This window comes from Marmota marmota, unplaced genomic scaffold (genome assembly GCF_001458135.2).
Source record: "Marmota marmota marmota unplaced genomic scaffold, marMar, whole genome shotgun sequence".
NCBI classification, from domain to species: Eukaryota; Metazoa; Chordata; class Mammalia; order Rodentia; family Sciuridae; genus Marmota; species Marmota marmota.
In genome coordinates, this window is record NW_025999863.1 from 3,428,306 (window position 1) to 3,442,400 (window position 14,095).

General features: G+C 58.8%; 1 protein-coding gene across 1 annotated transcript in view; it reads right to left on the bottom strand.

The window, feature by feature from the left end:
* Positions 1-14,095, bottom strand: part of Safb2 (scaffold attachment factor B2) — a 36,765-nt gene that overhangs the window by 6,511 nt on the left and 16,159 nt on the right. The window contains exons 9-19 of the mRNA XM_015503836.2: positions 13,163-13,312; positions 12,968-13,080; positions 10,492-10,622; positions 9,379-9,470; positions 6,940-7,076; positions 5,288-5,581; positions 4,371-4,511; positions 3,029-3,071; positions 1,925-2,055; positions 146-258; positions 6-67 (exon numbers count right to left, since the gene is read on the bottom strand). Coding sequence (XP_015359322.2) covers positions 6-67; positions 146-258; positions 1,925-2,055; positions 3,029-3,071; positions 4,371-4,511; positions 5,288-5,581; positions 6,940-7,076; positions 9,379-9,470; positions 10,492-10,622; positions 12,968-13,080; positions 13,163-13,312 — 1,407 coding nt within the window. The remainder of the gene's footprint in view (positions 1-5; positions 68-145; positions 259-1,924; positions 2,056-3,028; positions 3,072-4,370; positions 4,512-5,287; positions 5,582-6,939; positions 7,077-9,378; positions 9,471-10,491; positions 10,623-12,967; positions 13,081-13,162; positions 13,313-14,095) is intronic.

The window sequence follows — 14,095 nt, forward strand, 5'->3', positions numbered from 1 at the left end:
CCAGCCACGCCGCCTCGGCCCGCCGCGTGCCCGGGCCCCGAAGCTCCAGACAGGCCCCTCTCAGCACCTGCAGGAGAGGACAGACTGAGGACACCGGCACGTGGCCTCCGGCCCTGGGCCCCGCCGCGCCTCTCCTCCGGAGTACCTTGCCACCGCGTGTTCTCCCGGCCCACGGCGCTGGCGTCCACGGCACCCTGCCAGGCCCGGACCTGATGCTCCTCCAGCCGCGGGTTGTGCTCGGCCCAGTCTCGTCCTCCCCTTTGCCAAAACAGAAGAGAGACACAGCTGTCCCGACACGTCTCCGGGCGCATGAGAGGAGGCAAGTCCTGCGCCCCAGAGAGATGTCCCTGAAGAGGACACAGCAGCCCGGGGAAGGTGCTCAGCAGGGAGCCACCAGGGACCTGCAGCTCAGCCATGAGAAGGCATGTCCAGAAGGGGAAGCTGACACGGTGCAGCCCCGTCGGACAAACCTGGGGCCCCTCAAAAAGCTCCAATCCCCTGAACATTCCAAGGAAATCGACACAGACACTTAAAAACAGGTCAGAAACCATACTCCAGAGTGTGTGCCACCAGCTAACCAGCGTCATTATAATGTCATCATGTTCTTTTTTTTTTTTTGTACCAGGGATTGAACTCAGGGACACTCGACCACTGAGCCACATGCCCAGCCCCGTTTTGGATTTTACGTAGAGTCAGGGTCTCACTGAGCTGCTCAGCACCTCACTGTTGCTGAGGCTGGCTTTGAACTCGGGATCCTCCTGCCTCAGCGTCTCCAGCCTCTGGGATGACAGGCGTGGCCACTGTGCCCAGATGACCATGTCCTTAATGATTGTTATCACACAACCATAAATTCATGCTACATACCACATTTAGGTTTTTATAAGTGTCCCACGTCTGGGATGAGGGAACAAAATGGGCTTTACACAGATCTGTCCGTGAGCGGCAACGCCAGGCTCCGGCGGCCCCCGAGGGGGAAGGCAGCGTTCCAACAGAAACACCCGCACCCACGCAGCAGCGTGAGCCCCGGAGCCAAAAGGTGGGAAATGACCCAAAGATCACGGTTCGCCAAGGAGGGCGAGGAGGGCGCGAGCCAGGCGCAGGGTGCCCTCACAGCAGGACACTGAGCCAGAGCAGGAGCCATCGGTGAGGTGGAGAGCCACACGAACTGCTCGCCCACTCCCAGTACCCCGAAAGCACTGAGCGGCGCAGTGCCGGTGGGTGACCGCACAGCGTGGGAACTGGACTTCAATAAAGCTGTTTCAAGACAGCTTTAGGCAGAGACTGCGGGATCAACAGCCAGTACGATGCGAATGTCCCAGCAACAGGGGTCACCAGGGGCTCCCGCGGCTTCCCAGCCTCGGGCCAAGTGTGAGTACCCAGCTACTGCTGTGGGACGGTGGCCCTGGGCCAGCCGGGCTCAGGGGACCCAGGGAGTGAGGCCTCCACATGGCCCACCAGCCGCTGCCCACTGCGGTCTGGGCTGAGGACAGCTTTCCCACTTAAATGTCCCACAGGCGATGAAGTGACGCTGAGGCATCAAGCTCTAAGTAGGTCGCTGGGAAGAGAACATGTCCCACTAGTTCATCAGACTGTGGCTGCAATCTGCCACCTGCAGCGGGGTGGGAACCGCTGGTGTCCTTGAACACCAGGAACAGCTCAGCTCCAAGGAGAAGCAGAGAGTCGCCAGCAAAAGTGCATGGAGGGACAGGTGGCACAGGAGGAGCCCAGGCCACCCTGCCCCGTGCAGCAGGGCCCCACCTCACACAGGCCACAGAGACGGGAACAGCAGCCTGGGGACAGTGCCAGTCCGGGGCAGAGGTGGGCTGGCTGGGAACTGCGGGGCCACCGTCGACACCAAGCACCCCCGCCGCTGGGGAGGGAGGCCCAACCTCACAGACCCTGAGCCACGGGGCCTGCCACTCACCTGGGTCCAGGGGGGAGGCCCCGGCCTTCGCTCATCCTCTTGTCAGAGCTGTAGCCCCCCCAGCCATCGCGGGAGTCCCGGCCATGGCGCTCTGGGGGTCCTCCATGGCCGTGGCGGTCGTCTGAATAGTGCTAGAGGCAAAGGGGGACAGGTGACGCTCTGACGTGGCCGCCCCCATCTGGGAGGGCCTGTCCACCTGTGGGCCCCAGGGGAGCAGTGGGCAGCCAGGAGCAGGCTGGGGGCCGGGGTGTCGAGCTTCCCGAGGCTCTGCACCAGGGGACCCTTCGCCCCCAGAGTCCCCTCGTCATCCCCTCACAGCTCTGTCACCAACCCACCTGAGCCGGCGCTGCAGTTCGTGGGCAGAGGCCCACTCCCTGGGCGTCCCCAGCACCACAGCGCCTGACTGGCCTGGCTGAAGGGCCACTTATGACATCAGCCCTGATGGGCCCCTCCTCCTCTCTAAGGACAGCCCCTCTGGTGTGTGGCTCTCAAGGGGCCCCTCGCTGCCTGCCACCCGAGGCCGGTGCTGTACACGCAGACCACTCAGTGCCCCTGGTGAGCAATCCAGCACCCAGGACGCGAGAGGCCGAGACCCTGGAGAAGCCAGCACGATGTCTTCTCAGAAAACACATGTGCTTTAGACGCCCAGCCCATCCCTCAGCCGCGCTCCTCTCCTCTGAGCACCCACAGGGCCTGCACAGTGCCAGAGACTTAGGGCCACCTACGTGGTCTTCACCCCAGTGTCAAGCGCTATAGCTGAACCAGAGGGCCCCCAAATGTGGTTAAGTGATGCCCCAGCCAGCTGTAGGCCGCCACCTGGGGTGTCCTAGGGCACCCACTGTGTCGGACACAAAGTTCCTATGCTGCTGAGGCTGGCCTCACACCTGGCCTCCTGAGGCACTGGGATGACAGGAAGGCCACTGTGCCTGACTCAAGCCCTGCAGCTGGAGCCCATAGAGACCACTCGGGAGAAGACCACCAAGCACGCGCTCTGCTAAGTGCTCCTAGAACCGCTGTTCCCATGAACCCCTGCCTGGTACAAGTCACCAGCCACAGGCTGGAGCACAGGCAGGCAGGACCCTGTCGTGGGCTGGCCCCACTCACCTGACCGTCTCGCTCTCCCATCATGGGCCTGGACCCCTCCCTCCTGCAAAAGGAACAGATCTCATTCAGTCGGCAGCTGGTGGGATGCACACTCCACTGGTCACCCTAGAGTCCTCCAACTAAGGCATGGGTGCCACCTCCCCACACGAGCACTGTCATTCCCTGGCCTGCTCAGCGTGAATGCGCTTCTCTAGAGGTGAAGTCGGGTCCCAGGACGGTCGGAATAAAGATGTGACTGAATGCAAACCCTGAGAAGGAGCCTCAAAAGCAGACTCGCTGGAAGGCCTCACTGACCGGCGGCCTGACAGCCTCAGGCAGTCCCCAGCGTCTCCCGTGACTCACACCATCCACCTGAGAATCAGCCCCCTGGCTCCCCCCACTGTTCCCAGCCCCCTGTTCTGACCCCTTCCATTTCCCAAGAGCTCCTGAGCGGTGATGTGGCTCTGCCCGCGCAGCCCAAGGGCAGAGAGACGTCAGGTGGGGCCACACGGAGAACCCAGGCCACCTTTCCCTGCAGTGCTGGAAATTTTAGTAAGCTACACACACTCAGCCGGGCACAGTGGCACACACCGGTAATCCCAGTGGCTTGGGAGGCTGAGGTGGAGGATCGCGAGTTCAAAGCCAGCCTCAGCAAAAGTGAGGCGCTAAGCAATTCAGTGAGACCCTGTCTCTAAATAAAATACAAAACAGGGCTGGGGATGGGGCTCAGTGGTCGAGGGCCCCCGAGTTTGATTCCTGGAACCAAATAAAACAAAAACAAAAAACCCTATACATACTGTCCTCCTCCTCCCAACAGGGATTAGCAGAAAAATGAAAACCAAAACCGTGGCGGGGGAGACACTGGCTAAAATCCCCACCCACACCACCAAGGGAGTAGGCCCGAGGCGTGCTGCGCGCTCAGGCGACGCTCTGCAGCCCACTGGCGTGGCAACCTCTGCTGGTCAGCCAGCCCCAAAGTCCCTTCTTCTCCCATTTACTCCCTGTGATGACCAGAAGGATGGGCCCTGTGCTCTGTGGCAGAATGGCGACTGAAGAGACCCCAGGGAGCTGTCACCTCAGAACCTGGCCATGCTGACAACCCCACCCTGACAGCTTGGTGTGAGGCCCAGGACGCTGCCTGGGGCCAGACGTGACCGCTCTGTACAGAGAGGACAGTGGATGCCTTCCTGCTTGGCAAACTGAGGAAGCACAAGTGACCACGACTCCAGCGACCTGCTGGAGCTGTGGGTGAGGGACCAGGCGGCCACCAAGACACTAGAGAACAAGACTCTGAGAGCAGGGGCGAGGACCCGGCCCGACACAGGGTGGGAACACAGCTGACACCTGCCGCGGGCACGGCTACCTGTCAGCAGCGTGGTCCTGGTACTGGCCTCTGTCTCGGTGGTCAAAGTCATGGAAGCGATGATCCGGCCGGGGGAAGTCAGCGCGGTACCTGTCCTCCAAGGCCACGCGTTTTCCTTCTGGCCAATAGGCATCGTCTCTCCTGGTTTAATAAAAAGGACACAAGTTTCACTAATGGAACAGCATGAGGAAAAGGAGAAGGGCCCAGGCAGGAGGAGCTGCCCCTCCAGACCCGGCACCTAGGCCGCCCCGCAGGCTCATCTCTAAACAGCCCATCGTCACCGCTTTGATGTGATAAGTCAAAAGCCCCAAACTGCCAGGAGGCGAGCCGCTAACCATCGGGGGGAGGGACTGCAGGGCGCTAACTGTGTCACAGGCTGTTAGGACCTTGATCCCTGCGTGAGCTCAGACGCAAGTAAAATGAAACACGTGGCCTTCCTGAACGGTGTTGTGGCTGCTGCGCTCCTACCCTCCGTCTTCTACGGGAGACCAACCTCCCTCTGGGTCTTTTGAAAGCACAGGAGTCGGATCGGGTGACAGTGGGCTACATACAGCGCAGGAAGCATCCCATCACCTTCTTCCTGGCTCTTAGCAGAGAAGTAGGCTCCTGGGGGGCAGGGTGGTGGGTGACCCTCCATTAAGTGGCTCCGAGAAGCTGGGGACCAATAAGCCTACTTTCTGGACGGGAAGGCGCTTTCCTCTTCTGTGGCGCCTTCTCTGCCTGTTGGCAGACGGCCCTGGCCACCCTGGCCACCCTGGCCACGCAGCCGTGTGCTCCCTCAGAGGCCCACCACAGAAGGCCCGGAGGACGGCACCTGAGGGGCTCTGGGAAGCTAGACTGGGAAGAGCAGGCTGCAGCGCCGGGGGTGGCGACCGGTGGCAGGGGACGCTGGGGTGCGGGCGGCGGGCCTGGCTCACCGGCCGTCCGGCTCGTAGGGCCTGCGCAGGGCCGGGCGCCGCTCCTGCTCGTAGCGCAGCTGCTCCTGCTGGCGCCGCAGCTCCTCGCGCTCGCGGTGGATGCGCTCCTGCTCCTTCCTGCGCTCGCGCTCCACGCGCATGCGCTCGCGCTCCAGCCGCTCCCGCTCCAGGCGCTCGCGCTCCAGCCGCTGCCGCTGGCACTCCAGGTGCAGGCGCTCCCGCTGCAGCCGCGCCTTCTCCTTGCGCTCGTGGAAGGCCTCCAGCCGCTGCTCCCGCTCCCGTTGCTCGCGCTCCCTGCGGACAGGGACAGCAAGTCGGCCTCAGCCTCAAGTAGGAAGCACCCAGCTGGCCCTCGCCCAGAGAGGGCCATGGCCCAGGCACAGAAGCGCTGGGGTCCAGGCCAGCAAGACTGGGCTCCAATGCAGCGAGGAAGCCAGCAGGACTACAGGAGCACACCGCCACAGGCAGCAAGGCCTCCGGGCGGGACAGCTGCTGGGCTCGTGGGGAACCCGGAGCAGAGCTGCACCTCGAGGCCAAAGTCCAGGATCCTTGGGGAGCAGCGCCCATTCCCGTAACCCCAGCAGCTCGGGAGGCTGAGGCAGGAGGACCTCGAGTTCTAAGCAGCCCCCGCAAGCTGCGAGGTGCCAATCAACTCAGGGAGACCCTGTCTCCAAGCAAAACATAAAGAGGACTGGGGTGGGGCTCAGGGGTCGAGCCCCCCTGGGTCCAGCCCCTAGTGCCAAAAACCAAACAAACACCAGATTCCCAAATACCCCAACTCTACAACTTCCTGAGCACCAACCTGAAAAGTAGAAGACTGCACCCCAAGCTCATGTGAGGGGTCAGTCAAAAAGCTCCCAAAGTGGCATATAAGAGTACCCTCAGGCCACGGGTTCAGACTTGGGCCGCACCCCAAGGCATCTCAGTAAGCTGATGTGAACACGTCAGAACCTGAAAAACCCCAAACACATCTGGTCCCAAGCATTTGCAACAGCCTCCCGAGGGGAGAAAGGCCGACTCCTGTCTCAGGGCAACACTCCGAGGCCAGCAGCTGGCCTGCAGCCTCAGTCCCTCGAGTCCAGCTCATTCAGGACCACCAGTCTGGACGGGGACGGAGAAACACAGGCTCAGCGCGGGGTGGGAGTGGGGGCCCGTGGCAGACCCCACGGCCAGGCTGCTGCGGGTCAGAGGGGCAGTGCTCCTCACAATGACAAGGCCTGGGAAGGATGGGCACCAAGAGGGCACTGCTGAGGCAGGCATTTCAAGAAGCTATTACGGGGGGCACCCTCTCTGGTCAAGCTGAAACCAAGCCACAGAAAGGCGCCCACGGACTTCTGGCTGCAGGCTTTGGTCTGATTTACAAAGAGGGTCCCGGCAGGAAGGAGCAAGCCCCCCCCCACTGAGAGATCCAAGCTACCGAGGGTGAGCTGTCCTACAAGGGCCAAGGTCCAGCTGCACCAGGGAAATACTGGGCAAAACTGGGCTTCAAGGACTTTCATGCCACTTGTCACTGTGAACTGGTGCTCGGCCTTGCCTCCTGGATCTGGGCAAAACCCAGGAACAGCCAGATGACTCGCTCTACGGGGGCAGTGGGGAGAAAGGACGACCACCCCGGAGAAGCCACCCACCCAGCGCCGCAACCACGCCCTTACCGCCGCCTCTCCGTCTCCCGGATCTCGCGCTCCCGCTGTCTCTGGCGCTCTCGCTCCCTCTGCTCTTTGATTTTATCGAAGGACAAGATGTCTCTCTTCTCTTTGCTTTCCGACTTGCGGTCCTGACTCTTGGAGCTCTGTTTACCAAAAGGAACGTATCAAATTTAGTCAGAAAAGTGAGCCCAGGCCAGAGGGGCTAGAGGAATTCTAACGTCTCAAAAATCTAGGTCGTGAACGTTTTTGCCACCAGGAGATGGGAAGCGCTGGAGGAGACAGGCTCAGCCTGACGTGAGCACGGCACGATGGAGATCACGCACCAAGACACCACACGACACCCCAAAGGCACGGACAAGTCCTCGTGTCCCAGCTAAAACACTGAATTTAACAAACTCTTAAAAAAAGTGACTGTAGCACACACAATGGGAGTGGGAGATACACATCTGGGTTAGACTAAGATTCTTTCGTCCCACGTGGTTTACTTGGAAAGCCGTGGTCTCCAAACCGGAGGCCTGGGCACAGGCTGCCTCACTCCAAGTCTGAGTTTTGCCGCTTAAGCCAGAAGCTTGCTTTCAATTGTTGAAGGGCATTAATGGAAGAGAAAAGTTGGCTGAAACCTCAGAAAACTCGCAGGGAGCTTTCCTGGCGGAGCAGAGCCCAGCACTCACCCCCCAGAGCAAAACTAGGCCTCCCAGGGCCACAGGCCAGGCCAGCTGAGGCCAAGCGTGGCCACGGGCCTCAGTGGGTTCAATGAAACCAGCTGCTGGCACAGCCGGGTGACTGACCGCCCACTTCCCTCTCCTCCCAGCCCAGCCCAGCCAGCCGTACAGGAGGACAGGCTGCGGGAGGCCGCGTGGAACAATGCCCCTGGGGAGGCACAAGGTGCCAATGGCCAACGCCTAGGACGCCATGTTCCTGGGATGAAATGGAATTTTGATGCTTGACCTCCATTTCTGAGACCTTCGAGGCCTCTCCCATCCTGGCCACTTGTCACTGTCCCTGGAGGCTCTGGAGCGACACAGAACCTGGGGCTTCCTGCTGACAGACTCACATCTCCAGGGCGGGGGCCTGGGCGACTGTATTTTAAAAATGTCCCTGAATGATTTCACGAGCTCATGTGGGGAGGGAGAAAGACAATAAAGACGGGCAAAGGTGAAAGCCAGTCATTGCACCAGTCAGGAAAGAAGGGTGGAAGAGGTTGGGGAAAGACACCGAGGACAGCCTCGTTACAAGGACAGACCCAGACACTGGGCCTGAAATGAGCCCACAGCTCGCATGGCCACGCCACAGGGAGGTGCCTGCAGAGGGCTGGGGGTCACAGGCACTTGGTGCATGATCCACTCCCAGCCAATCATCTCCATTCTGAGCAGCACTTTATTTCAAAATAAATGTGCTTTTAAAAGAAAAACGACCACATGCCTTAGCTTTTGAAGATTTTCAAGTGACATTACGTGCACAACTAAGGCAACAGCCGCCATTCCCTGCAGGGGCTGACCGGGTCCTGTGGCGTCTGCATGCTACAGATGTGCTACATGTGTGAGGCGGGTGGGCTTGCGCCCACCCAGTGGCTTCCACTGGCCCGCTGCATCTCCCTGCGCCAGCTGGACACTCCCATCACATGTGCTGTCTCCATGGAGTGTTTTCGCACTGGCTCATCTGGGTGGTAAAGACTATGGGTCTTTTTTCCCTTCAGACGTCTCTGCAGTTTACAATTTTCCTGGAGCCCACGTGACAAACAATCTTAGGAACCACGAGCACTGATGCTTACTAGGATTGGAACGTTCCTTTCATTTCCTTTGCACAGTGCAGGGCACCTGGCCCACGAGAGGCACGGGCTCCACCAGGGAGCCACGCCCCAGCCCTCGTGTCATTTTCAAATGCAGTCTCGCCACCCTCTGCCCCCACGTTCTCAGTGGACCCTGGACTCGGCGCTCACTGCCGGAGCCCTGCACCCCGGCCCCCCATAGCGGAGCAGCAGGCCCTGCAGTGAGGTTTTCTCAAGTGGACAAAACCTAGAGGAAGCCCCTGCCTCGCCAGCTCCTTCGCCGACACCCCGAGGTGCTCAGCTGGAGGCCGGGCTCCGCTTTTCTTCTGGTCAATTTAACTCGAGACTAGAAACCGACTCAGGATCATTGATAACTGCTGCTCAGAAATCCGGGGTTGGCCTGCCTTCCGACGCCAGCTGGGCCCCTACCCTCCCGCCCAGGAGAGGCCCCGACACAAGCTACCGGCGTTCAGCATTCTCAGGAAAGCAAATACGGGGAAGCGACGTTTTAGGATGTGACAATGGATCTTGCATGTACCCAATATCAGCAGTGGATGGACCCGGCTCCTGAGTGCATCTGCGGTTTTGAAAGTTGAAAGGGAAGCAATGCTGCTTCGCCAGTGTGAGGCCCAGTGAGCAGCAGCCCGTGCCAACCCACAGACAGAGGCCGTACTCACCCTCTCCTTGGACCTGCTTGTGGTCTTCACACTGATGACGGGCTCTCCTTTGGACTTATCCATCACGACTGTCCGTTCCATTCCTCGGCTTCCTTCAGGAAAAAAACAGCAACCTGTCAGAACACGCCACCGGCTCGGCTTCACAGGGTCTCACCCAAGCGACAGTCCTGCTGCAGAATTCCGTCACCCCTTGCCAAGCCCTCAGAGCCACATCTTCACCCTCCTACACACCCCACAGCTCTGTGGAGCCCGGGCCCTGTGCTCTGTCTGCACCAGCCACTGCTGTCCCCAGGGGGAGTACCCCGCCAGGTGGGCGGGCTCCCTCACTCCTCCGAGGCAGGAAGGCGGACCCTCTGACTGCAGAAGTGACGCCTTACTGGAGGAGACTCACACACTGGGGGAACGTTCAAAAGACACGTTCCATGAGGTGAGGCTGCTGGTCACGACCCCGACTCTGGAGCGCTAAGCCCAGTGCTCCACGTTACGCCAGGGCTCCAGCGGCTTGGGCTGTTTCTGATTCTTGTTGGGGGTTTACTTTTTGTCACAAAACAAGCTCAGAGTATCACACAAATCAGTGGTGTAGGGTGTGATAACCTTCATAAAATGACAACAGAAACAGCACCTTCAAGGACAACTACCTCAATGCGTGCAGATGTCCTGAGGTTTTAGTTATTCTCTACTTGGGGGACACGTCACCCAGGTTAGCCAGACTCCTGCTGCCTCAGCCTCTGAGTACCTGGGACTAAGGCGCACACCCGCGCCCCCGGCCGCCCTTCTCCGACTCTCACTCTGCCTGGCTTTGGCTAACGCAGGGGAGACTGCGTCGCACACTTGCAGCCAGTTGCAGGGAGCCAGGAGAGCTCCCTCCTGTGAGCCCCCGCCACGTTCTGCCCGAGACTCAGGGCAGCCGTCTCCTCACTCCCACCTGTGCTCAGCCTCAGGTCCCTGGACTTGGTCGTGGTTCAGAAACCAGAACTGCCTTCCCGAGGCTGCTCTTAGCAGCTCCTGTTAAGAGCAAAACTCGGCCACAGGGACTCGGGACTTCTCTGCCCCCTCCACCCAGGTCCTGCTCAGGCTGCCCCCCCTCACGAACACTGAAAAGACGCCGATCACCTGACTTGGTGACTCTAGACCGATTTGTCGGTGCTGGTTTCAGCTCATCTTGGTCTTTTTCTTCCTTTTTAATGTCTTCAGGCTTCTTTTCCTCCTTTTTCTCAACCTTCTCTTCCTTCTTGATTACGGTTCTATTTAAAAACATGGTTATCAACCTTGAGCACCCAGGACTCCAACAGGAGCAGCCCCCCACCCCAGCTTCATCCCTGAGAGCTCGCGCACAGCGGGGAAAGGACTGGAAAACCAGTGCTACCGCTCTTCGGACCCAGCCCCGGGTCCCACGTCCATTACCCGCTGCCTCTAGAGTCGCAAAACAAAAACGGACACTGTGCTGGCGTCGACGGACGTGCAAGTGCACCTGCGGAACTCTCCAGCTTCCTGAGAACCCTTCGCCCCGACACGAGGCGTTCTTTGCACGTGACGGGACACACGAGGACCCACTGCCTAGGGCCAGAGCCGCTCCCCCACACCAAGACCCAGATGTGTACTTCTGGAGAGTTAAAATGGCACAGCAGGTGTCAATCAATGTGACTGCGCCACATCAGAAGCACCTCGTGCTGTGAAGGAGCCACCTAGCCACCAACCGGTCTCCAGGTTCTCCAGCAGGGGGAGATCTAGCTTGGGGGTTGAAAAGCCCAATACCCAGTGCCAACCACAGGCGGGTCCAGGCAGGAAAGCCAACGGACCCCGCTCCTGCCCCACTGTCTCCTAACTCCTGGAGCACAGAGCGACCTTCTTATAATATTCATTTTGAATCACACTGACATGATGAAAACTGGTCTGCACCAGGACTACTGTAAACGGCCTGCTGACACACTGCTCCTGTTTGGAAAGAATCTCACATAGATTCAGCTGAAGTGACGTGAACTGCTTCATCGTCTCCCTGCCTCCATCCGACTCTACCGTCACCCACCTCGTGTGGGTGTGGGCACAGACGTCCATTAGGTTCTGGGGCCTGGCATAAAGGAGGCTGTGTCCAGCAACCTGGCCCCGGCCTGCTCTGAGGACGGCCTGTGGATGCACAGATCTGTCCAACTGCTGTCAGCACTCCACAGCGGTTTCCTGGGGCCTTCTGACGGACAGAGGTCACTCTACACAATTGCCTGGAAGCCACGGGGAATCCCGAGGAGCCTCCTCTGCTCCCACATTCTTTGCACCTCCAGGGTACTGCCTAGACACCAAGAGACAGGCCGGCCACACCAAGCCAGTCAAGGGACATGCAGCGAACCCGGGTGGAAGGACCCCTCGGAGGTACCCAGGCTCTCCAAACCAACCACACAACACCACGTCCAAGACTAGATGCGTCTTTGCAGAGTCTATTTCCCTGGGCCAACTACTCAACCTCCAGAATCTTAAAGACAAAATGCAAGGTCAACAATGAATCCCTGCTGGCTGTGTGACCCCCTCTCCCAGCCTGCTTCCTCTTCTCTCCAGGGCACCTGCCTCACACAGCTCCTGCACTCCAGCCCAGCACGGGGCCCAAACCTGCGAGCCAGCGGTTTTCACCTTCCTTTCCCCACCAACACGACACCGTGGGATGCAGGTCATGAATGACATGAGCCCGGACACCAAGAACTCTCAACAGTCCCGTCCCACCTCAACCCGTCTCAAGCATTCGATGGAGAACAGGGACACGGTACCTCCACGCATCCTGCCGCTTGAAAAGTGAGATGGGTGGATCTGTAGCAGAGGGCTCCTCGTGAAAAGCAGAGTGGACCTGGCCACAGAAGCAAGTCACCACAAGACAGATGGACACACACTGGGCTTTGGGACGGTGCCACTACCAGACGAGTCACCAAGGCTAACCGACTCCAAAGACAAGCCCTGACCCTGATAGCATAGGAACGGGCCGTGCTTGCTTTCAAAGATTGGGGTCTCTTTCCATCTTTATTAAAGATATAAATCACTTCTTTTTATGAAAAGTGCCACAGACCCTTGGCTTCTCCACTGCTGTGCCAAGGTGCTCCAGGGCACCACAGTGAGCTCACAGCACGCTCTGGTATATTTTTGATTCTGACATGAACAGCAATCCCTGGCTTCTGCCAGGCCCGGCACAAACTTGCAGCTCAAGGTCGCTCCCTGCAACGCAGGAGCACGCTGAATTCCTTTGGATGGTGTTTTATCTTGGAAAAACTGGGTTTTAGATAGTTTCCCTGCTTAAAAAAAAAAAAGGCTGCATGGAAAATCTACGTTTTGAAAAATGCCTCTAAGCCTGGAGAACCTTAGGAAGGAACATAGAGACCAGAGCGCTTCAGTCTATGTGCAAGATTGCTTTCAAAGTCCACCGAGTCGTCGGCACACAGGTGAGGACCACCTGACCCGCGTCTGTAGGCAGCCGGATCAGGGAGTGCAGCAAGGGCGAGTGCGGGCTGCACTGGGGGCACAAAGGAGACGCTGCTCGCCTCGTGAGGCCCACCCAGGGCCACCCGGCCTCCTCCCAGGAATCCCAAGGGAAAGATGTGTAAAATCACTTCACTTTTCCATCTTGATCTCCACAGAATGGTGCCTGTCGACGCCGGGAGGCTTCTCCTTCTTCACCTCACACTCTCTCCGCTCTGACGGCTTCTTCCCAGCAGGCTCGTTTTTGGCCTAAAACAGAACATGGGCAGAAATGACCCCTAGCAGGTCTCGGCGCCTGTGAGCGTCAGTCAACGCTGACAAGAAGCCTCACCCTCTCCACGGAGATCATTCTCCCGTGCAGTTCGGTTCTGTGCAGATGGCTGATACACTTGGTCGCCTCGTCGGACGTCGACATGGTGACAAATCCATAGCAGCGAGCCCCAGGACTGCGGGCATTGGTCACCACTTTGGCCCCCACAACCTTTAAGACAAAGAGCACTCTTGCTCTCAGATCACTGTGCAACTCGCGACATTACCAGCACTTAATAGACAACCAGATCATGGCCCACAAATTATGAGTTCTGCAAAACCGTTACTGGTTCTAATGAATCCTGGTCAACCAAAATACGGCTGTTTTAACAGGAATCAGCTCTCTGAAAGACACAGGCATGCAACACCGTCCACCTTTAGCACTCACTACCTGGTAAGTAATCAGAAACGGGGTCGTTTCATCCACTGCCAAGGAAGGCTGGGGGCAGTGCTGAGCCAGCATGGCTTCACTGCTTGCAACAAAGTGCCGTGCTGCTGTCTGAAAGGACTGAACACTGGCGGGAAGGTGGACACATTAGTTTTCAGACCCTGGACCCCAGGCTGCCCAGGACAGTGATCCTGAGGATTGTCCTACGATTGCCCTGGTTACTGCCGAGTCTCCAGGTCACAGACAGGGAGGAGAAACTAAGGCAGATGTCAAATGAGTTGAGACCGACCTGAGATGCTGAGATCAAGGCAGAGAGAAGTCATTACACAGAGATTACTGGACGGCAGGAGAGCGCAGCACATGAGACCTCCAGAGACCTGCAGAGGCCTTCTTCTGACCAGGGCACACGTGTGAGGACACCAAAGGCTGCGAGAAAACCAGCCACGAGGAGCAGAGGGAATAATTTGTGGGTCACTCAGATCCAAAATGGTTCAGCTCTGCCCAGGAACCCGAGAGGAAAAGCTGCCCACTCGTGGGGCACCAGGTAGAGGCCTCAAGGGACGCTGT